Raw genomic sequence first — 22,794 nt, forward strand, 5'->3', positions numbered from 1 at the left:
GCGCTCACACTTGTCAAACAAACCGGGCTTTGGGGGGTCAAACGCGCTCATGTAACCCCTCCTGTTCGAACCGCCCACTCCAAGCGGGACTTGAACCCGGGTCCGCCGGCATGAGTCGGACGCTCTAACAAGGAGGCTAAAGGCTGCAACCTCTAGTGTCAGTCGCTACAGCGTCTCTTGAGATCAGGGGAGTGAGGTTTACTTGCACAGCAACTACTAGCTGGCCTCCGTTACACTCACCCCCCCTAAACCTCACTCTCATCCGGGTCACGGCACCAATGTAAGCCCTCCTATTCGAACCACCCGCTCCAAGCAAGATTCGCATCCTGGTCCGCTGGCATGAGAGTCGGACACTCTAACAAGGAGGCTAAAGACTGCAACCCCTAGTTTCAATCGCTAGAGCGTCTATTGAGATCAGAGGAGTGAGGTTTACTTGCACATCAACTACTAGCTGGCCTCTGTTACACTCACCCCCCTAAACCTCACTCTCATCCGGGTCACGGCACCAATGTAACCCCTCCTGTTCGACCCACGCCGGCATATGTGCCTAGTGTGAGTACACCCTTAGTGTTCATAGTCAAACCCCAAACATGTGGGTAAATAAGGCTGAGGAAAGACAATCGAATAAACATTCTTTATAATCTCAAGTTTCTGAGCAGTGACTGTATAACTTCAGTCAAATACTGGCACAGTGACATCTTTGTAAGTATCAGTAGTTGCTGCCTACTGGAAAAATCGACAGGAGAAACACTTGTCTGTGAAAACATGTGATCTTTTTCTTATGATTAACTGATATCTGTCTTTCTTGTTATGTTCTGTTTGCAGGTAGCACTACAAGCAGCAGCAGTCAGGGGACAAGGCAAGGGACAAATTTGTTCAGTAAGGCCTGACTAATTGCTTTCGCACTAACATTTGCCTGCAGAGAGCAGAAATGATAATATATTAACAATATGAATAGAGAGCAAGCAATGTAGTGAACGATATAAACCTTGGCGTTTTAAAATGGAGACGGCATGAATGATGCATCTTTATGGCCACCCACATTGTGTCTCCGTTTGTGTGTGCATGTATTCTTTGTGAGCTGGATTCAATAGATGATTACTTTAATCATAGTTTTTCATGGTAGTCAGGGTTGAGTCAGAAGTGAACTATTCTCAGAGAATAATCAGAGCCTAAAAAATTGCAGATAAAACAGAAAGTGACATCATTACTGAAAGTAATTTGGTGGAAAATTCACATTCAGCTTCTAGAGACTGTTGAGCTGTCATCTATCTCAGGGAGGAAAATATGAATCTTTGCTCATAGGCACTTTTTTAAGCCAAAGTTTTAGTTGACAAAGTGCAAATACAATAGCAACATGTGGAAACTGTTGTCAAACCTTAGGAATAACATTACAATAAGTGCAGTCAAATTCATAAACGCATGCGCTTGTTTGTGTCTGAAAAAAACTTTTATCCAATAAGAAAACATGCGCATAATTTACGATGGAAATAAATTACTTGATGCGCATCAAGAAAATCATGTGACTTTGTGCAATGGGACGGCATAACTGGACTAACCAGCAGACCGATCTTTTTGCACAGCATCTGAAATGCTGTTTTGGTTGTTCTGAAATGTCTGAGCCAAAGTCTGCCATCAAAGTGGTTCATTACCTTCCAGAACTGTCTTACAGGATTGCGTTCCTGAACAGCAGGCGTCTGCCTCTGAACGCAAGATAGCCCAACACATTTATTGCACTTTGTCTGCACGCTCTGAAACGCAAGTCATTTATATATATACGAATTATTTGCAGTGGCTTCTCCTACTTTTTCTGTGATATTTACAGTAATGCTGATTTATCAGTGTCATGGTGGATGTGGCTGTTAGAAAGCGCACGACTCAGGAAATATATAAACAGTCCTTTAATAGTAGAATCAAACAAGGAGATGCGTAGGAGAAAACTTGGAGTAAACAGAAAAAAACCACAATACCATTACCGTACTCCAACAACATCAACGCAAGACAAAGAACAGACTGAAACTCAGGGCACATATACAAGGCAAACAGAGAACAAATGAGACTAATTAACAAGACACAGCTGAACAGAACTAAGCTAACAAGGGTAACCAAGGAAACACTGGAGTGGCGAGAAAATGAACAAAGGAACATGTGACTGAATCAAAACACACAGAAAAAAACTAACAAACAGACAGACATGTGACAATCAGGAAATTAGGATTTAGTTTTCTTCTAATCGCTGGATGGAAACGATGCTTTATTCGCAAATGCTTAACTCGCAACTTTGGATGGAAACATTCCTAATGTGACAAACATTATGATTATCAGGTAACATGGTTCTAAGTATTAACATTTTGCTTGGATACAAGTTGTAATATTCCACCACTGTCGGGCGGAAACCTTGTATATCCATGTTTGTTTGTTTTTTGTTGAAAACTGTTGAGCAACATAGCATGAGAGGAGGACTATAGCTGTCTCACCTGAGTGGATGGCGTCAATTTGAACGTGTTCCTACTGAACTTTGTTGATAATACCTCTATTGTGACTGAATTGCGGCATACAGTTTGGACCGTCTCTGCTTGTATACAATGCAACGGTTAATAAAGAACTGGCTATTTGAATAAATACAGTTTACTTTACTCAAGAAACACTAAAGGCAAATTTTTTATGCATTTGTGGAGCTGTGAAAGGTGTCTTAGTCTAGCATTTGCTTTCGAGTCATAGCAAGTACTGTCTTAAATAGCCTGTGTGTAGTGTTTCATCTTTACCATGAGATTTTGGCCAAATTACAGGAAAAAAATGAGTGCCCACATAGCTACAGTAAACTTTATAACCTGTAAGTTGATGAAAACATAACGCGACACACCTCAGATGGGGCAGTTTTGTCCGAAATTCTCAGAAATGTGCTGGTCAAAAACCTTGAATGTCCATTTGTGCTTGATTTTTGTAAAATGTTAATACACTGCCCAACCAAAAAAAAAATATCTATGTTTGGATTTAAATAGGCAAATCTTTAAGAGTCTATGATTGGATCATTACCCTAATTGAAAGTCTTTGGGATGTGCTGGAGGAGACTTTACAGAGTGCTGGACTCTTGTATTGACAATACAAGATCATGACCAAAAAATTATTCACCTCTTGATGGAAATATTTGTTTAAGAAATAAAAAGCTACACACTCCATCAATTAGGGTTAGAAGAACTGTTGAACATAATAATCACTGCAATAATGATCCAGTCATTGACTCTTATGCATTTGCCTATTTAAATCCAAACAGCTTTTTTTTGACCGGGCAGACACATGCAAGTGTCTGCCCATATTTAAAGTCACAATATCAACTTTGACAACGCAGTGTTTAATTATTTACAAAATACAGTGTGTTTCCTGAAAGTAGGTTCTTTGGACATACAAGGTTTCCGCCAGACAGTGACGATATAGAATGCTGGTATGAGTCGTGAAATAAGTTGCCAAAACTCAGGCAATCGGTTACATCAATTTTTTTAAGTTAAGAAATGTAAGGTTTAAGTAAGCAGAACTTGCAGATTTAAAATTTTTAAATTAAAATGATCAACTTAAATATGTTTAGTAGCGGAAACTTGGCTAGCTTTAACTAGCTAATTCAATAAATGTTACCTTGCTAATTGGTAACATATGCTCATAATCATATGTTAATGCTAATGCTATCATGCACTTGTTAAATGAGTGCAGCAATATAGAACATTTAACATACTATATATCTGTATAACCGTTGTATAAAAACTGTATAAAACTAAAGAAATTCTTCTAAACTAACATAGCAAACATTAAACACTAAATAGGGCCAGATTTACTAAACAGGGCAAATTAGCGTGAGAGCACAATCCCATAAAAGCGCAGATGTGAGTGGACAGTTCTGCGCGTGATATACTGATGACGCACAAATTAAAGAACACAGACGCAGCCGGATCATTTCCATAATGATCAACACAGTCTATCCGTTAGTGTCTGGTTTGAGACGCGCCTTTTTGGGCAGTAAATAATGGCGCAAACACCAGTAAAATTGATGTGCGCAAACCTTAGTAAGTCACCTTGCGTCATTCATTTAAATACTCTCCTCCCATAAATTTTGCGCCTGACCACGTCTTTTCAGCACTGCGTGCCTTTAGTACTGTAAATCCTGACAGTAATTTTTTTTAACGCCAAAAGAGTTTTTTTGCTGGCACAAGCTGTTGTCCCACTTAACCTTTTTCTTGCACAAAAAACACTCAACTTTAGCCCTTTTGAGTGTCATGGCGAAGCATGCTGGGAAATAGAAATCCCAGCCCAGTTCCGGTTTAATTCAAGTTAGTCTTATAAATTAAATTAAAAGAAACAAGTTCATAAAACTCAAAACAATGAAACAATTCAGATTACTTCAAATGTGTCTATTTTGTGAACTCAAAAAGGTAAATGGTAAATGGACTGCATTTATATAGCGCTTTCAACCGACACATGGCCATCCAAAGCGCTTTACATATTGCCTCACATTCACCCATTCATACACCGACGGTGGTGTTAGCCATGCAAGGCGCCATCCAGCCCGTCGGGAGTAGCTGGGGTTAGGTGTCTTGCTCATGGACACCTCGACACTTGGTCAGGTGGAACCGGGGATTGAACCACCAACCTTCTGGTTTGTAGACAACCTACATGAACCTCTCAAAAGAAAAAGAAAGTTCTAAATACTCTAAACAAATTCAAACAAATGAACTTTTATATTTGAGTTGGCTCTACTCAAACAAATTAATTACTTTGAGCGTTAGGGTTTACAGTGTAGCTAACAAAGTGAGCCAAATGTCCTGCATTTTTGTCTATGTGCAAAGCAAATTAAATAAGATGTGCTTTTTGCCCCCACAATGGTGTAGAGTTAGGTCATGCACCAACTAAATGATGGTAAACAGCCCTTGGGTTAGAACTTGGAAGCAACTACTTAACCTCAGATAACTAGGCCGGATGGCGCGGTAGCCCACAATCCACCTGATCCCCCAACGGTCGAGTCCAAATAATGCTACATCCCATCATTAGCTGCACCAGAAGTTCTGCCACTCCATCACTGGCCATGATACTTGCTACTTATGTTACTTATTACAAGAAGACATCCCGTCTAATAGCTTTTGTTGGACAAAAGTTGCAGGTTTGGAGTTACTCACTTCTCCTCAAACACATAATTTGTTCTGCTTCAGAGATAAGCAATGACAAGTGCATTAGTAAGTCTGTAAAATGTTTTCCAACCTCATAAATCTAGTAGGAGAATACGATTTCCAAAATAACCGCAAGGAGTCATGACCCTGGGCTTTTTTACTCCTTTTCCATTTTATATATCTCAAAAATGTAATATATGGTGCCGTCATGACTTTGCTATATATTACCGGGTTATGAGAAGGAAAGTGTGGTTTTAATATTAACCCTGATGTGCTTCTCCATATCGGCCTCCTTTGGGTTTGTGGTTCTCTAAAGTGGAACTTAAGGGGAGAAATTATTTATCTAAATGCTATAATTCAGCGTGTCCAGACCCACCTGTTTCTCTTTGCTAAATTACAGCGTGAGGTTTAATTCATTGGGCTCCTGTGTGTAGACGCTCCGAAGTCATGCGCAGCTTTATAACTGGTTTGAATAAGACTTTGTGGCACCATTTACTTCACATTTGATTAGTGGTAGTCTTCAGTGATATTTTCTTTAGAGCCAGAGAAAAAACACGCTTATTTGGAAGCATGACTGTTTATTTGAAATGATGGCAACTGTAATAGCTCTGAGACCGAGACAGTCTCACTTGTGTTGTTTTATTTTTTTACCGTTTCGGAGACAGAGACGCAGAGCAGAAAGCAGACGTTCTGTCTCATAGCACGATGACAAGTCGCTCTCTCGCTCCTTTGCGCTCACTGTCTGTCTTTTGCCAGCCATAATGTTTTGCTCGTAGTTAGGTGTTTAGCGTTTGATGACAGGCTCGCTAGCCCACTAGCACGGTTCCTCGCCAGCTCGCTCTCCGACCAGTGGGATTCCCTTGTTATTAGCTGCTGTTTACCCTGGCTTGTGGGTTCTGGTAGCCTAGCAGAGTCCCACCAAGGACCCAGCGAGGGTTGAGCTCATGTGTTTACCCTGGCGCTGCCCACTTCAACCTAAAAACAGTGGCCGGGAGCAGGCAGAAAGTCAGGCCCAGTGGACCGTGACTAGCACTGCCAAGATAAACAGCTGCTTGGTTTGGAGAGCTGAGGGGGCTTCTCCTGCCCACGGCCAAAGAGTTTGCTTTTCGACACCCCCCTCCCGTGTACACACTCGAGGGATGATGAATTGGGCCAAGCTTCTCCTAAAAGACAGTTTTATGTCTTGTCGCTTAAAGTGTACTGGAAGTAAAATTGATGAGTCTGATGTAGTCGGGACTTGGGACCGCGCACTGCCAAAATATCTACAACAAGATGAGAGCCAATGGACATTTCCTTCATTCGGCTGTGGCTGTTTGACAATGAATGTATGACAAATAGTAACGTTTGATTTAGTTACAATACCAGTTACTGCAATCCAGACACCAGAAGTATCTCTTTAAAATGCTGATGATGCTCAGAAGTATCTCTTTAAAATGCTGATGATGCTCCTTACTACACTGTGCGCCTTGATATATGGTTATAACCAGGGTCATACGCAAGTCCCAAAATGGAGGTTTTCTTAACCCTCTGGTGCTCCTCACTGAATTTTTATTTTTAGTACATAATGAAATTAATGTACTATATTTTAGTTTGTTAATGTTTTTTTAATCAACAATTTTGTATTTTTAGGGGATTTTATGGGACTAAAGTATATTTATGCAGTAGTTCTAATCCATTTATTACCTGTTAACCAATTTTTGAGCATAGCCTGAAAGTAGAATTTCCAAATTAAACTGTCATAAATCTTGAATGCTTTGGAGCACAGACTTAAGTTTGGACTCTTTTTAAAGAAGAGAATTGGTTGATTATTGCTGAGGTGAAAAATAAAAACTGTCATTGCACTTTAAGTTATGAAAAATGCACAAAAATATATTTTTCAAAACATGTTTTACTCTTAGACTTCTAGAAAATCAAACCCATAAATCTAAACAAGTGTGCGTGCGTGCGTGCGTGTGTGCGTGTGTGTGTGTGTGTTCACATAGCAAGTGCCAAAGTCTTTACCAAGTTTTATACCATTCCGATGAAGTAAAAAAATATAAAATTGTAAAAGAGCACTACAAATTATTTTACTGGAGGCTACCAGAAAAACTAGTTTATTAAATTCACCGACAATATGTGCACATTCATTAATCTTTTTATCACATTATTCGCAATCAAGTAGGACTATATATTTTCAGTTCAAAAGGACCAAATTAGACAAATATTTACTCTTAACTCTGTCGGTTGTTTAACAGTCATAAAACAGCTGTCAAATATTAAATATTTAGTTTAGCTACTTAAATCTTATCCTATACTGTCAACTGAAACTTCACTCTGGACTGAGGCTGTTCAGCAGCCTCTGTAAACAGTAACACCCACCTACATGATTCATAATCTCAAACATTGACATTGATGAGCGCTATTAGACAGTTTAGCACTATGACAGATTTATTCAAAGTAAAAACATAATGAATATGTAATATAGTGCATATATATATTAGCAAAATGCTCCTCTCTAGAATTAATTGTTAGCTGACTAACGATGATTATTTAAAGACTTTTCTGAGGTAAATGTAGCATTACGGGACATTGTTTGCAAGCTGTTTTATTGATGTCTGCAGATGAAACACTGAGCGATTTCATTAGATATGATACAGATTTTGGTAAGTTGCACTGTATCTTTCAACATACCTTCTGATGTTCACTCATGTTTATTTTGTGCTATAACTAGTAGTATGCGAAAGAGATGAGTTTGCCGCTTCGCTTGAACTGCCACGCCACAGTAAATAATTTCTTAATAAAATGGACAGCATTTGAAATCTGAGACTGTTTCATATCAAAAGTAACAAAGGACAAAGCTTATTGCGATTTATTGGATGGGATGCGCGATACAAATTATTTTATGAAGTGTTGTTGCTAAGAGTTGAAAGTTACTACACTGAGGAACAGATATATATATATATATATATATGTTATATATTTAAAAAGTGAAATATGCTATTCACTATCAAACCATCTCTCACACAGGCATTCTTTTCATTGTATGTAAGAAATTCAGAACTAAATGCACTAATTATTAGTCTCTAATGTGCAGGTAAGCTTTTATGTCTTTACTGGAAATTAAGAGGGCTCTTAAAACAGAGGTGGGCCATCCTTCCAGGCTAATTGTTTCATACCAGTGCATTGTAACACTTATTTTGGCACTTCCTCTCGTTAATGCAGTTTAAAGCAACATATTTAAGATAGCATGCATGCCACTGTTTTTGAGCTTTAAGTGGTATAAATCGCCAGTTGCTTTTGGATGGACAAACTAGATGTCAGACTGTTTTAGTGAGCTGGAAAATACGTCAGTTTGTTTGCTTTCATTTTGACAGCAGACATGAGACTCGACTCTTATTTCTTGCGTTAGAAAGAGGCTTTGTTTGTACGTGCCATTAGCCTTGAGAAAAAGACGCTTTAAGCATCTGGCTGGGAGAATGTTGCAGACACACTGATTTGTTGCATCTTAGTCATTTACGATAATTATGGATGACATCATGGTGATGTTTTCTATGGAGTATGCAAAAAAGGAAGGAGACTACTTGCTCACTTGGGAAATTTGGCACTTTCTGGGAGTGAATCGGCCTTGTTTTTTATGTCCTTTTCTGTAGCCTTTTGTATACAAGCACAAGTCTAACTTAGGTTTATTGTATGTTGAGATTATATAGCATTTGATTTCAATTTCCTGTTTTTGCAGTGTCCAATATTTATTTTTTTATAACTGGTGGGTTGTGATCCAGAAATGCAGGTTGCAGGTCTGGGAGCAAGTAAAAAAAACAACACCTCAGCCAATGTCTTGCCAATGTCTTTACCATCTCAGCCAATGTCCTGTTAATTATTTGACACATTATTGGGTCATTATTGGATTTATGGTAATATTAATTCATTTTAGTGTGTGATTTTTGTTGAGTTTAGAGTTCTAAAATCCCCAATATAAAGTCTTCACGACACTATATACTCAACACCTGATTTTGCAGAAAACAAGTAGTACCCCTCTAAATGTTGTACAAATCATGCACAATTTTTTCTTAAATCAGCATCAGTGATACCTTGTTGCACACCTTTTCTGCCACCGGGCAGTAGCCTACCCCTCCAGGTCTCCAATGTAAGTCCTAATCAGAGATCAGCAGTCAGGTAAGGCAGCTCTCAGACACACTGGATCTGGTTTCCCCGGCCTTTATCAGATGAAGGGGACGGGGGTGAGCAGGGAGAGGCTTTGTGTCCTTAATGGCACAGTCATTTCATCACTTTACTGCTCTGAAAGAGTAGAGGCCAAAGTGGACCCTTTTTCTGGTGCCTGTTAATTACCGAAGGGAATTGGGCTTTGGAGAAGAATGAGCATGCAGACACTGAGAGCTTAAAGAATTCTCCACGCTAACAGACAAACAAGACATACTCTGAAATTCTCCTCGAAAACGCCCCTGCAACTATGTTTAATGAGTATGTTGGGGAAGCGTTGGGGAAACTATCTTGAAAATATAGCTGCAGGCTACATATAATTAAAAAAAGTTCAACCACAGTGAAATAAACTACTTAACTATACTACAAGCTAATAGTGAATATTAACTAATGACATTGAAGCTACTTAAGAGGGCAATTCTAGCACTCAGAGTGAAAACAATGAATGCACCTATAGCTAAGCTGCATTTACCCAAAAAAATTTTGCTGCGAAGTAAATTATGCAGGGACTCGAAATGAAGTCCCGTTCACACCAACAATGATAACTATAAAGATAACTATATTAGCGTCCACACCAGCGGATGATATCATCCTGTTTATTCTAAGCGTGTGCTATCTTTCACTTTAAATGCTTGTTACAGGGTGGATTCTGATTGGCTGTCAATGTTTTTATCGGTTATCAGCTGGATAAAATCGTTCTGAAATTGATTCCAATTATATAATTTCTCTGTGCCGTTATCGTTATAGCTGTGATGTGCATTCTGCTATTCTTCAATATTGAGAACGATTTTTAGAACTATTGCTGCGTCCCAATTCGCCTACTTATACTATGACTAGGGATGGGTCGCGATTTTCGAATATTCGATTAGTTATTTAATTATAGAATATCGAATAGTATGTGCGATTATCGTCCAAAAAAAATCCCCATGTTGTCGGTGCTGATGTGGTGCTGACACGTTCATGTAACCAGAGGCGGTGCCAATAACGCTCCTAAAAGCCGCCAGTCAGCTCTCACGCCGCATTCACACGGGGCTTCGGCGTCAGCGCTTGACGAAGGGCGTGGCTGTAGCTTGGTGCTGACGCGACCGTCATAGTGACAACAGCTAATCACATTGCTTGGACCACAACACAACACAAAAAAAGCGCCTTTTTTGACAGCTAGTCTGTGAGACTATTTTGTGTATGAAAACTGATCACTTTAATATTTGATTCCTCATTTGGCTGGGGGATAGCGCCTATTTGAACCACACATGATATGATATGCTGCCTGTCATTCAATGATAAACAGAGTAAGTTACACGGACGGAATACAAGCATGATACATTCCAGATTCTCCAACCGTCTCTGCCACCTCCTTCCAGGCCTGATCTCTCCAGTTTGTATCCCGGTATGTAAATAATGATTGGTAGTAAAGGACCGGGTGATTACCCACCGCAATTATTAGCTTTTCCTCCATTTTAGATCGTTCTTCACTCTTCATTCACTCTTCATTCACCGGGGTTTTAAACAAACGCTATTGGCTAGCGTCTGCTCTAGGATATTTGCATAGGGTGATCTGATTGGATGACGCCTGCGTTGGCGCTTGAAAAGTTGAGAAATCTTCAACTTTTGCCGCTTGCAACGCGAGTGAAGCGACGCAACGGAACCCACAATTCAGTTCGGCAACGCATGACGTCACCCATTCAAAGTAAACGAGAAGCGTTGACGCCCGACGCCCCGTGTGAATGCGGCGTCAGGGTGTTTTATACTGGACACGTTTGCTGCGGTCCGAGTCTGATTCTTCCCTCCGCCTCCGCAGTGTTGGTCTGGTTTCACACTCAACTTGAACCCTGGTGCGTTTGCGTTCATCTTACGTCATCACAAACGTGCACGGGCGTGATAGAAAACAGAACGCGGGTCAATATATTGGGCTTTTTTCAATTAATTTGGTGCTATTATGTGCAGCTGAGTAAACGACACTTTCGTTTACCGTATGTGTGTCGCTTGAAGGCGGCTTTGCTGCTTGCAAACAGACTCTTTTGAGGAGACGGTGAATTGCCATTAATTTGCTGCCCTGATTGCACTCTATGCGCGAATACACTGCAGGCTCGCTCTCGCGATCGTATCTCAGCTAAATCATCAACACTATCATCTCTTACGTGTATGTTATTGAACTAATGACATTGTAATCGGCTAAAACGCATGCGCTGGTTACTTCTTCCACAACAAGTGTGCACCCGAGTGTTGTTTGCACATTCACGTGAATCCGGTTGTGTGTTCTCGGGTTCGGTACCTCAGTGCACACCAAGCTCTGTAGGTAAGCTTTCACATTAGCAATTTTTCATGCTAACCGTTCCCCATTCCGAACTAAAATGCCAGAGTAAAAACGCCCTGAGACAACAGAAGAATAACACATCGTCTCACGCGCACGCTGTAGACTTGTGGCATTATCAGGTAACTTGGGGCGATGTCACATTACAGTCATATGTTTCAGCATGTTACAATAATATGGCTTGAGTTGATATAGCCTATTCCCTAATGAATTAAACAGTTTGTTATCATTCAGATTGAGAGTGTGAATGGTCTCTCTCCCTCTCTCTGTTTATGTGTGTAGCCTATACATGCGTACATGCGTGCATGCGGGGGAGGAGTTGCGATTTTCGAATAAAAATCGAATAATTCCCAGCGATCTTCGAATATCATTTTTGCTTGAAATGCCCATCCCTAACTATGACCTAAAAGTATGTACTCTTTTTGTGAAGAAAAAGTACATACTTTTAAGTGTGTAGCAGAAGAGTATGCAAGCTTTGGGACATACTATTTCATCATCTATTTCATAATCTACCTCCACATTCAGTTTAATTTCCTACCGTATCGGAGGGAAATGTAGTAGCACGTTGATCTGCCATTCGTGGGTTTTTAATGCAGAGACTCCCCTCATGTGTTTGCAAAGTTAATGGCCAAACCGTATCATTACAAAAGTTCACAATGCTGATGCAGATGAAATATAATGTGGATAAAATTGAATAAATATCTTTTCGTCAGGTTAAATATTGATAATTGATCACTCAAACCCCTTTATCTAAACCTCTCTACTTAACCGTCGGACTCGCACAACTGTCATGTTTGTAGTTTTTTAACGCAATAAAAAAAATAGTGTTTTTAAAAAAAAAAATTGTGTTTTATCCGCAATTGTAGTTCTAATCGAATCCTCGTCCATCTCGCAATGGGTTGTTGGCAATATCAGCTGTTAGAGTGTGCATTGATCTGCACTTAGAATTCTGACCGGAAATAGTAGACCATCCGGGTATCTTTGGAATACTCTTTTCAACATACTACGATTTGGGACATATTAATTCTTTTTTCGAATACTATTTAGTACAGATAGTATGCGAATTGGGACGCAGCGTATATCTTTATTGTTATATATATCTTTATAGTTATCGTCCTTGGTGTGAACAGGCCTTAATTGATTCATTTACACATGCGAACCGATTGACTAGAATGAATCAGACTTTCCAACTGACTTTCCAGAGAAAGGACCTTATATAGCGTGTGTAAAACTTCACTTTCACAAATTTCACTGTAAAGCTATGGCACAAGACGTTAAAAAACTATTTTATAGTGACAGTTGGAAAAATTAGGTTGTTACTGAAAAACCAGCCTAGAAATCTAGACGCACCCTAGCGACAGCAAATCTAATTTGCAGCCAGGGTAGTCTAGCAACTGGAAAAGTCCTTATGTAAGTCCTATCATTAGGCGTTGGTGTGCGAGCTGGAAAAACCAAACTCTAGTCAGGCAAATCACATCGTGTATACTAGAGTCGGTGGGCGGGCTTCACATAATGACGGCAGAGTTGACGCGGCTCCGCGTGCTACTTGTAAACAAAGAAGCTGGCGAACAACGGTCTTTCGAATCGAAAAATTTTAAATTCTGTCATTAATTACTTACCCTCATGTCGTTGGACACCCGTAAGACCTCCGTTCATCTTCGGAACACAAATGAAGATATTTTAGTTGAAATCCGATGGCTCAGAAAGGCCTCCATTGGCACAATGCACTTTACACTCTCAAGACCCATAAAAGGTACTAAAGACGTCGTTACAAAGTCCATCTCACTACAGTGGTTCTACAATAACTTTATAAAGCGACGAGAATAGTTTTTGTGTGCAAAAAAACCCTAAATAACGACTTGTATAATGATGACCGATTTAAAAACACTGCATCATGAAGCTTCGAAGTGTTATGAATCAGCGAGTCGAATCATGATTCGGATTGCGTGTCAAACCGCCAAACTTCTGAAATCGTGACTTTGGCGATCGACTCACCAACATCTTGATGTGGGTCTGGCTTGTCAAAAACTACAGTATTTGGAAAGTAGCATAGTTATTGTTGTGCTACTGAAAGAGTTAAAGGTGCACTAAGGAACTGTGGCCACTCTATCGCCATCTGTGGTTGAAAATGCACCTGTGTTTTTTTTTTTTTTTTATATGACAGGTCTGTCATTCTACTTGCACAATAGTTTGCTACTTGCACAATCAAGACATAAGAATGACAGACCTGTCATAAAAAAAAATACAGATGTATTTTCAACCACAGATGGCAATATAACTGTATCACACCATAGGTGTGATGTAGGACATGATGTAAGCATGCAACGACAAATGATATAAATTTGAAATGTCCTGCTAAACCAACTCCAATCCAATTGTAGGCTTAACGTAGTGAATTGGTAGCCTGGTCTTACCAGACTCTCGTACATTTCATTTGTACAGAGAGTCTGGCCATTCTCCATTGACAAGTGTTTACTTCCTTGAAGGCGGGTACTCTGTTGAAGTTTAAAACTATTGGATATGCCAAGAGCCACTCTGGATCTGCCATAACCAATCGCTAACATTTTGTCGTGACGTATGTCATGTGCCGTTCGCCTCTGTTTCTCACATGGAAGTCCATAAAAATAATTGAGCAGATTGTGCAACGCCACCTCATGATAAAACCTAAATCTTTTTAGGGAGTTTTGTGATCAGGAACGCGCTGCTCACGTGGTCCATAACATTATTGTACGCTGTAAATAAAATATCATATGCTTGGCATGATAAGAATAAATGCTGCCGTAAATAACGGCCCAATTCAAATGTTTTCTTCTTTTTATTTTTTGAGCAGTGATGAAATATATTTCTCTTGTAAATACTTGCCAGCATTTAAAGAAATAAAAGTCTAGAAATGCATCCAAATTACAGCGAAGCGCAACCGTACGTTGCTCTGCAGTGGTCAAAAAGGATATAAACAGTGAATTTTGAAGTGATATATTCTTGAAAACTCAGAGAAGTGGATTCGGACAGCAATTAAATTACTACACGACCTTGGTGTTTGTCTAAAACAGTAGGTAATTCGGCCGGGGATTTTTACGCGGGTGGTGGGAGACGGACGGCAATAAAATCACTGACTAGCCCCTGTAAATGATGACTAGCTCAGCACACGACATCAACGTCATCGTTCTCAGCCACTCCCTCTGTTCGCTGATTGGACCGGTAAAAAATGTGTTCTGAGAAAACCTAAGAATATACCGCAGTCCCAGACAGAGTACTGAAGGAAAATGAAAATTGAGCGTAAATGCGTAGGAGGGCAGAGCCAGGCTAGTGAACTGGGATAAACACAAAAAAACACTTTAAATTATGTTTAGCGTCCTTGTTAGCATGCCCGCCTCCCATGCCAGAGACCTAGATTCAAGGTCCGCACAAAGCGGGGCGAGTAGGACCTGACGGGTTACATTGGCACTATGGGAGTTAGGTTTAGGTGAGTGTAATGGAGGCCAACTAGTAAGAGCTGTGCGAGTAAACCTCACTACCCTGGTCTCAAGAGCCACACTGACGCTAGAGGCTGCAGTCTTTAGTGTCCTTGTTAGCGCACCCGCCTCCCATGCCGGAGACGCCGGTTTGAGTCCCGCTCGGCGTGGGGCAAGTAGGACCGGAGGGGTTACATATGCTTTGGTTTTTACGTTAGCACTAGGGTATGTGTACAGTGTGCGTTAGGCAAGGCAAGGCAAGTTTATTTGTATAACACATTTCATACACAGTGGCAATTCAAAGTGCTTTACACAGAAATGAAATTAAAATATTCGTAAGTGAATAAAATAAAAAAAAATATATAGTATAACCCGTACCTGGGGTGGAAGAAAATGGAGAGTCAGGTTTACGTAAAAAATATTTGTCAGGTAACCATGCATTTAAACATTACCCTTACAGACAAGTCTTTCTGGACTGAACCACCAGGGCTATCTCAGATCTATCCGTCAGAGCAGATCTAAACGGATCGTCTTCGCACCGGAGGGATTTCGATTTATCGTGCTCCCATCTCTCATCCTCTTCCACCCAGACAGCCTTAACAAAATAATAAAAACAATAATAAAAAATAGAAAGTATAATTAAAACGGTTATAATAGGAATGAAAAGAAATAAAAATAAAGATGAAATCTGGAGTGGAAGAAAATGGAGAGTCAGGTTTATTTTAAAAATGTTATGCAAATATCATCATCAGCATATGCTCTTTTTTTTCCTGCACATATGTCTTGATAATATTTGCATTAATTGCCTGCAAGGTGGCAACACTGGCAGGCCATGTTTTACAGTTGAAAAAGAAATGCAAGGGATGGAACAACACACTGTTTTAGACCAGAACAACAATAGAACCAGAACAAACTTACCCTCATGTCGTTCGACACCCGTCAGACCTCCATTCATCTTCGGAACAGAAATTAAGATATTTTAGTTGAAATCTGATGGCTCTGAAAGGCCTCCATTGGCTCAATGGCACGTTACACTCTCAAGACCCTTAAAAGGTACTAAAGATGTTGTTACAAAGTCCATCTCACTACAGTGGTTCTAAAATAACTTTATGAATCGGCGACAATAGTTTTTGTGCGCAAAAAACCCTAAATAACGACTTATATAGTGATGACGATTTCAAAACACGGCCTCATGAAGCTTCGAAGCGTTATGAATCAGTGAGCCGAATGATGATTCGGATCGCGTGTCAAACCGCCAAACTGCTGAAATTTGCAGATTCAAACCGCTGAATCGACTCGCTGATTCATAACGCTTCAAAGCTTCATGAGGCCGTGTTTTGGTCATCACTATATAAGTCGTTATTTATTTATTTTTTTGCGCATAAAAACTATTGTCGCCGATTCATAAAGTTATTTTAGAACCACTGTAGTGAGATGGACTTTGTAACAACGTCTTTAGTACCTTTTAAGGGTCTTGAGAGTGTAACGTGCCATTGAGCCAATGGAGGCCTTTCAGAGCCATCAGATTTTAACTAAAATATCTTCATTTCTGTTCCGAAGATGAACGGAGGTCTGACGGGTGTCGAACGACATGAGGGGAAGTAATTAATGACAGAATTTTCATTTTTGGGTGAACTAACCCTTTAAACAGTCATATAGACACAAAAGAATGACAAAATGCTGGTCTTGGCGAGTATTCACGTAAACACAGTCAGTTATGTTTTAAGTGAACATAAACAGTTGAGAAAAAAACTCAGTAACCGTATCATGGATCCGTGCGTCAGGTCTTAAAGTGACAGTAGCCTAATATACCTGCTGCCAAATTATGAGAATATTAAAAATATCTATATGGCAGTTTTCCCCATGGTATCAATGCCAGTGAAAATGCTGAGTAGCTAGGAACTTTGGAAAACCACTAGCCACAGTGGCTGGTGAGCAAAAAAGTTAATGTCAAGCCCAGCATACACTACTGTAAGCGTTTGTGTAAGAACTACATATACTTCGGGCTTAAGTTTGAGTAAGTAATAAATTCAGCATAGCTGATAAAACAGGTCTGTTCTTTTTGATTGAGCATCCACCTGCATTTCCCCACCCCCAAAATGCCTGCTGTTGACCTCACACATACACACACATCTGATGGACTCTCCCGGGCACCCCCCTCTGCCTGTCAGTCCCTTCCCCCATGGGGTAGGGGAGGGGATTCTTCACTGGAACTCTTGTACTCCCTTCTACAGCGGCCATCTGCAAGCAATCTGTCTGTGTTACCCATCTCCCAAGTTCCTCAGACTCTCTCTGATTGATAGCCCCAATTGGAGTCCTATGGCCCAAACTGTGGACACCAAATGTCCCTGTTCCCAATGCCATCATGATCCAATTATACGCCACATCAGTCTGTTATGGTTTACTGTACTGTACGTGGCGTAAACTAAATACTCTTTCTGCCGCATGTTGGGTTTATGTAAATGACTTTTTATACTGAAATTTGCATGAATCCCCAATGATTTGTGGGCTAATGTCAAACGTCCCAGCCTCAAAGGCAAAACGGATAAGTGAGAGAATTTAAGACAAGGAGGCAGCGGCAGAGAAAGAATTACATATCAGCCGCAAGGGAAGTATCCGTTTCCCAAATGACTATGCAAAGAGAACAAACATGGCCTCTCATCCTTCCCTCAACATTAAGATGCTCACATACGCATAACATCATTTGAATGAAGCCAGTGAATCTTTTGGAGCGTATCATCTTGAATGCATTTGGTGCATCTGGAGATGTTCAAAGCCCACACATCCGACCATGTTGTTTGCCCCCATATCTTTCTTCCTATTTGTCATGTGTGTGAGATCGCAGACAAGATCTAGGGTGCGTGTATGTGCGCATATGTGAACGTGTGTATGCATGAGTGCAGATAATCTCAAGAATGCCGCCGCCTTGTCACGCTATGGCTGTGTTTTGCCGCATCTGTAGGCCAGCGAGCTGAGCACAAACACCTCGCCGCTCACCTATCTCACCACACTGTCTGTTTTCCAGTAGGTCGTCTGGTCTGAAGACAGAGAGTTCCAGAAGATGAGGCAGTAGCACAAAGCACAGTGGGAAGGCATCTGTTCACTGCTGGAAGAGTACAACGAAGGATTTATTAAGAGGTTCCTCAAGAAAAAAAAAATGAAAATGATATCATGGAGCCAAAATATTTGCACTTTCTCCTCCCATTGTTAGGCATTTTATAATGTCCTTTGTTTGTGTTGTAAACGTTTTATTAATATGACTTAAAGATTGACAAAAACGTATGTCCGAGAACACAGACTGTAAGTGTTGAATGATTATCTGCTACCGTCCATGTTTTCAGCACATCCACACTCACTGCTAATCCAGACAGTATTATATAGTTGTTTTTGAATGAGACATTTTTGACTGTCAATTCAAAAATTGAACAAAAAAAAAAATGCAAGCATTCCATTTTGAAATGAGCTTGTCTTTAAATGTCTTCTTCTGTTTGCTGTTGTTTTTGAAAATGTCCATTCAACCAATATGTTTGCTCCCTTGTTCACCTTGGCAACGCAACGAATGGAGCATTAGTGAAAAAGAAATGGAGCAAAATCTTTTCTGTCAACAGACATTAGCTATGGTCTCTCAGTCTTGCACCTCAGGACACTAGTAATTCATCGCCTGAGAATTAGCAGTAAGTTCTACATGGTTTGTTCAGAAGTCAAAGGTCAAAAACACTATCACGCAAAATTAGTTTTGTAAATCTCACGAAACACTTACTTTCTTGAAATGGATTATTCAGTAAGTATGGTGTGTTTCGCAGACTGAACAACTGGTGTTGCTTTTTCACAATGTCTTGGACCTTAAATATGATATTAGATAGTACAGGGTGTTCCAATTGCTATAGACTGATAAATGCACGCAACTGGCCTAGTTTTGCATCCATATTATAATATCCTTTGGTAACACATTACAATAGGGGTGCACTAATATGCATTAATTCATGCTTGACTAATAGCCAGATAATCATGAGTTATTAATGTATGACTTATGAAGAACTAAACCATTTATTAATGATTACTGCATCAGCAGAAAATGAAGATTCTATATGATTCATAGATTAAGTAAATTGTTAATAGTTGAATGTGTCATAATGTATTCATTCCCAATAGCATATTATATTAACTAATAATGTAAATTAACGTGTTAATTACCACAACGGGTCGAAGCCATGCATTTCAACTTCTAGTTGTCTGCTTTAATTCATCATTAGCTAACGATTTGCAAAGGTATCATTGTTATGACTTTACTTGTCGAGGCACATGACTATTAAGTCATTCAAAATTAATTCAAAAGCCATAACCACAATGACATATTACTTAACAATTAGTTAAAGGGGTCATGAATTGAGAAATCAACTTTCCCTTGAGCTTTTGATGTATAAAAGGTCATGGTAATATAGAATATACATACTTCCTTGTTTGTCAAAGAAAAGCTTTTATTGACACCAGGCCCAGAAAACGATCAATCTCAGAATATGCCACATCTTGACGTCATTGTGTGGTGAACGATGTAGCCCCTTGTGTCTGACATGACATAGGCCTACATAGAGCTAAACCAGATCGAACGTCTAAGCAATAAACATGCCGCATAAGCTTCATTCGGATTCCAATATTATGAATGCACGGATTAACTATTTTTAATGAATATCCAGCTCACGTGGGGAAGACATTGCGCGTTTGTTCCTTCATTTCACCACGGATTCGTTTGTAAACAAGAGACTGGATGAGATTACATGAATGAATGAGGCAAAAAATGTTTTTTATATGTGATAGTATTGCATTGTTACATATCGTTTGATACCTATGGATTATGTGTACGTGTCTAACTGAACATACCTTAGCGCGCTGTCAAAGGCTGGAGAATCCTTTATTTGTGGTGTTGTTGGTTCATTGCGATTCGGGATCAGACTCGGACATGTATGGGCCAGGGCTCACAAAGCCCAACGTCCTGGGGCTATGTGCTTTCCAGACGGGCTACCAAAACGTAAGTCCGGCCTGCCGACAGGCTATCTTAAATAGTGAAATAACATTCCTTTCTCGATGTGCGTTGTTCACTCTCTTGACTTGATATTCGAAGGAAGAATACAATTGCGGAAGTTTTGATCATGCTGTATGCATGTAATTGGCTTGTGTGTGTGTGTGTGTTCGTGATGCACGGTTTGCGGATATATCCACCGATCGGGCGGGCCAAGTAATAAAAAAATAACATTCCAATCAATCGCGGGTGGATTACAGATAAATCATTGTGTTTGTTTGATAAAGACATTTTGCGAGCCCTGTGGGACGAATTATTCCAGTTGCCGTTTCCCCAGACGCTTTCAAAACAATTCCTCACGTATACTGACAGGGGAGCTGAAGCTCATTAAATATGCAAATCTTATCCAATCCTAGCCGTGGGCATTTAAGTCTTCCGTGCGGCACGCCCATAAAACCGAGCGTTCCAGGTGAGAGCCTCAAAACCAGGGTAGAAAATAGCCTATTACTTATTCATTATAATGTTTTTGAATGTAAAAACCACGCAAACCTCATAATTTGACCTCAGACAAGAGTATAAACATTTTTTAAAAGCCAGTTCATGACCCCTTTAATAGTCATGTGCCTCAACAAGTAAAGTCAAAATACTTTTGTAAATTGTTAGCTAATGATTAATTACAGCAGACAACTGGAAGTTGAAGTATAGCTTTGACCATTGTGGTAATTAATATATGAATTTACATTATTAGTTAATATAATATGTTATTAGGGAATTAATGCATGATGACAATTAATAGCAATTCATATATTATTAAATCTATTAATCATATAGAATGTTCATTAGTTGCTGATGCAGTAATAATTAATAAATGGGTTAGTTCTTCATGAGTCATACATTAACAATTATTTGTGCATTAGTTAAGCATGAATTAATGCATATTAGTGCACCCGTATTTTAAAGTGTTACCTATTCTTTCATAAGAAATACTTGAGTGTAAAATTTTTCCATATATCAGTTCTACCCAAGCTGGGTTTTGGCATACACTAACAGACAATACCCTAGTAAAGCCTCTCTTTTTTGGACATTTACCATGGCATTCTTTGATTTACTTAGGAGTGACCATGGAAAATTACAATGTAATCATTCAGTGCCACTGTATTTTTATTTTATTTTTTTTATTTTTTTACCATGGTATTACCACAGTTTTTTCTCACATTTTCTTCTCTGGCTAGAAGAGGATTTTCTAAATCAGGAGGTTCATGTAGGTCTTACTATAAATGGAGTGTGTTCGAAAACAATTTTGTCATCAGTTGTGTAGTTATGTTACAGGAACGAATATGAGAAAAGGGTAATTGATTAAAATAATAAATAAACAGATGTAGTTACATTGACTCAAAATTCCTTTCTATGTCATCATTTACTGGGCTTTGGAAATTATCATTTCATGTCTGTTCCAAAAGCGATACTTCCAACGTCAATAAAAATAGAGATATATAAATATATTTACCCCTTATTTCTTTTTTGATGACTTTCTACTTTAGGAAAGATGTGTTTGGTCATGTGTGTGTGTGTGTGTGTGTGTGTGCGTGCATGTGTGCGTGCGTGCGTGTGTGTGTTTCTTACATGTACTTGGAAGTCATTACTTTGGCTTGAAAATTAAAATAGTCAAGTTGTAAATATTTATCATATGTACTTTTTTGGTCTTTTCTCCAATTCAATCTTAAAACATTGTTTAGCAAACTCTGAAGGCAATGTCATCATCAATTAGATTATATCTTAGAGTAAATTGTAAGTAGACTGTTTTGCTCATCATGAAATGTCTGTTTTTTTTTTCCTTAAGTCTGTTCAACACAATGTAAAAATGACAGCCAGTGACAATACACATTTGAAAAATTCTAACCGTGTCCATTTGTTTTTTTTATCTGATAATCTACATCTTTTGCTCATATGAGTTTAAATCCTATATCACCTTGAGAAAAAGACATTTAGACTTTAGCATACTTTTATGAAAGTAGTACAAAGTACATTTAAATGATATTACCTTTATCAAATGACACACTAGAGTCATGTTACTAATCAAGTTCTTCACATGTGCTTTAGTATGTTAGTCAATATTTTACATTATGTGCATTTACGTGTACTTGCAGTGTAGAAAGTACTGGTTAATATAAGGTAACTACATGGGTTAGGTTTAGGGTTAGTACCTAGTTATTACCCAGTTATTATAATTACTATAATAGGTATGTACGGAACAGGACTTTAAAGGGGTGGTTCCTTTTTTTTTTTTCTAGGCTTGGTTGTGTTTATCGGGCGCAGTATAACATGTCTTAATACTTCTTCTTTTTTTAAAAACACCATATTTTTCTTATATTTTACCTTTATTCCACACCGCTGTCTCCACCGTCCTTTGAACGGCTCGTTTGCTTCCTGCTTCTATGAAGCCCATCCCTCTGAAAAACGCAATGGTCTTAGATTGGTTAGATGACCAAATGTAGTTTGTAGTTCTGCAACAGCTCTCTCTCTTTCGTAATGACTGTGACGTGGCCTCGCCCACTTTGTTGCGTGTTCGCGGGGGCAGTGTTTATGTTAATAGCAAGGGCTTATGATGTCACCAACCCGGGAAGAAGCTTGTTGTAGTCCAAACCGGCCGTTTTTGTAGGCAAT

The 22,794-nt window shown here is 39.3% G+C and overlaps 1 protein-coding gene across 15 annotated transcripts in view; it reads left to right on the top strand.

The window, feature by feature from the left end:
- Positions 1-22,025, top strand: part of smoc1 (SPARC related modular calcium binding 1) — a 103,035-nt gene extending 81,010 nt beyond the window's left edge. For 5 of the 15 annotated variants that reach the window (XM_079833888.1, XM_079833890.1, XM_079833893.1 and 2 more), the window contains 2 exons: positions 826-859; positions 18,142-18,312. In XM_079833888.1, coding sequence (XP_079690014.1) covers positions 826-859; positions 18,142-18,178 — 71 coding nt within the window. In that variant the 3' untranslated portion in view covers positions 18,179-18,312. Of the gene's footprint in view, positions 1-825; positions 880-18,138 lie in introns of all 15 variants that reach the window. The other 10 variants (XM_079833882.1, XM_079833891.1, XM_079833892.1 and 7 more) reach the window with 3 other exon arrangements.
- Positions 22,026-22,794: the final 769 nt, after the last annotated feature.

This window comes from Gobio gobio (genome assembly GCF_949357685.1).
Source record: "Gobio gobio genome assembly, chromosome: 13".
NCBI lineage: Eukaryota > Metazoa > Chordata > Actinopteri > Cypriniformes > Gobionidae > Gobio > Gobio gobio.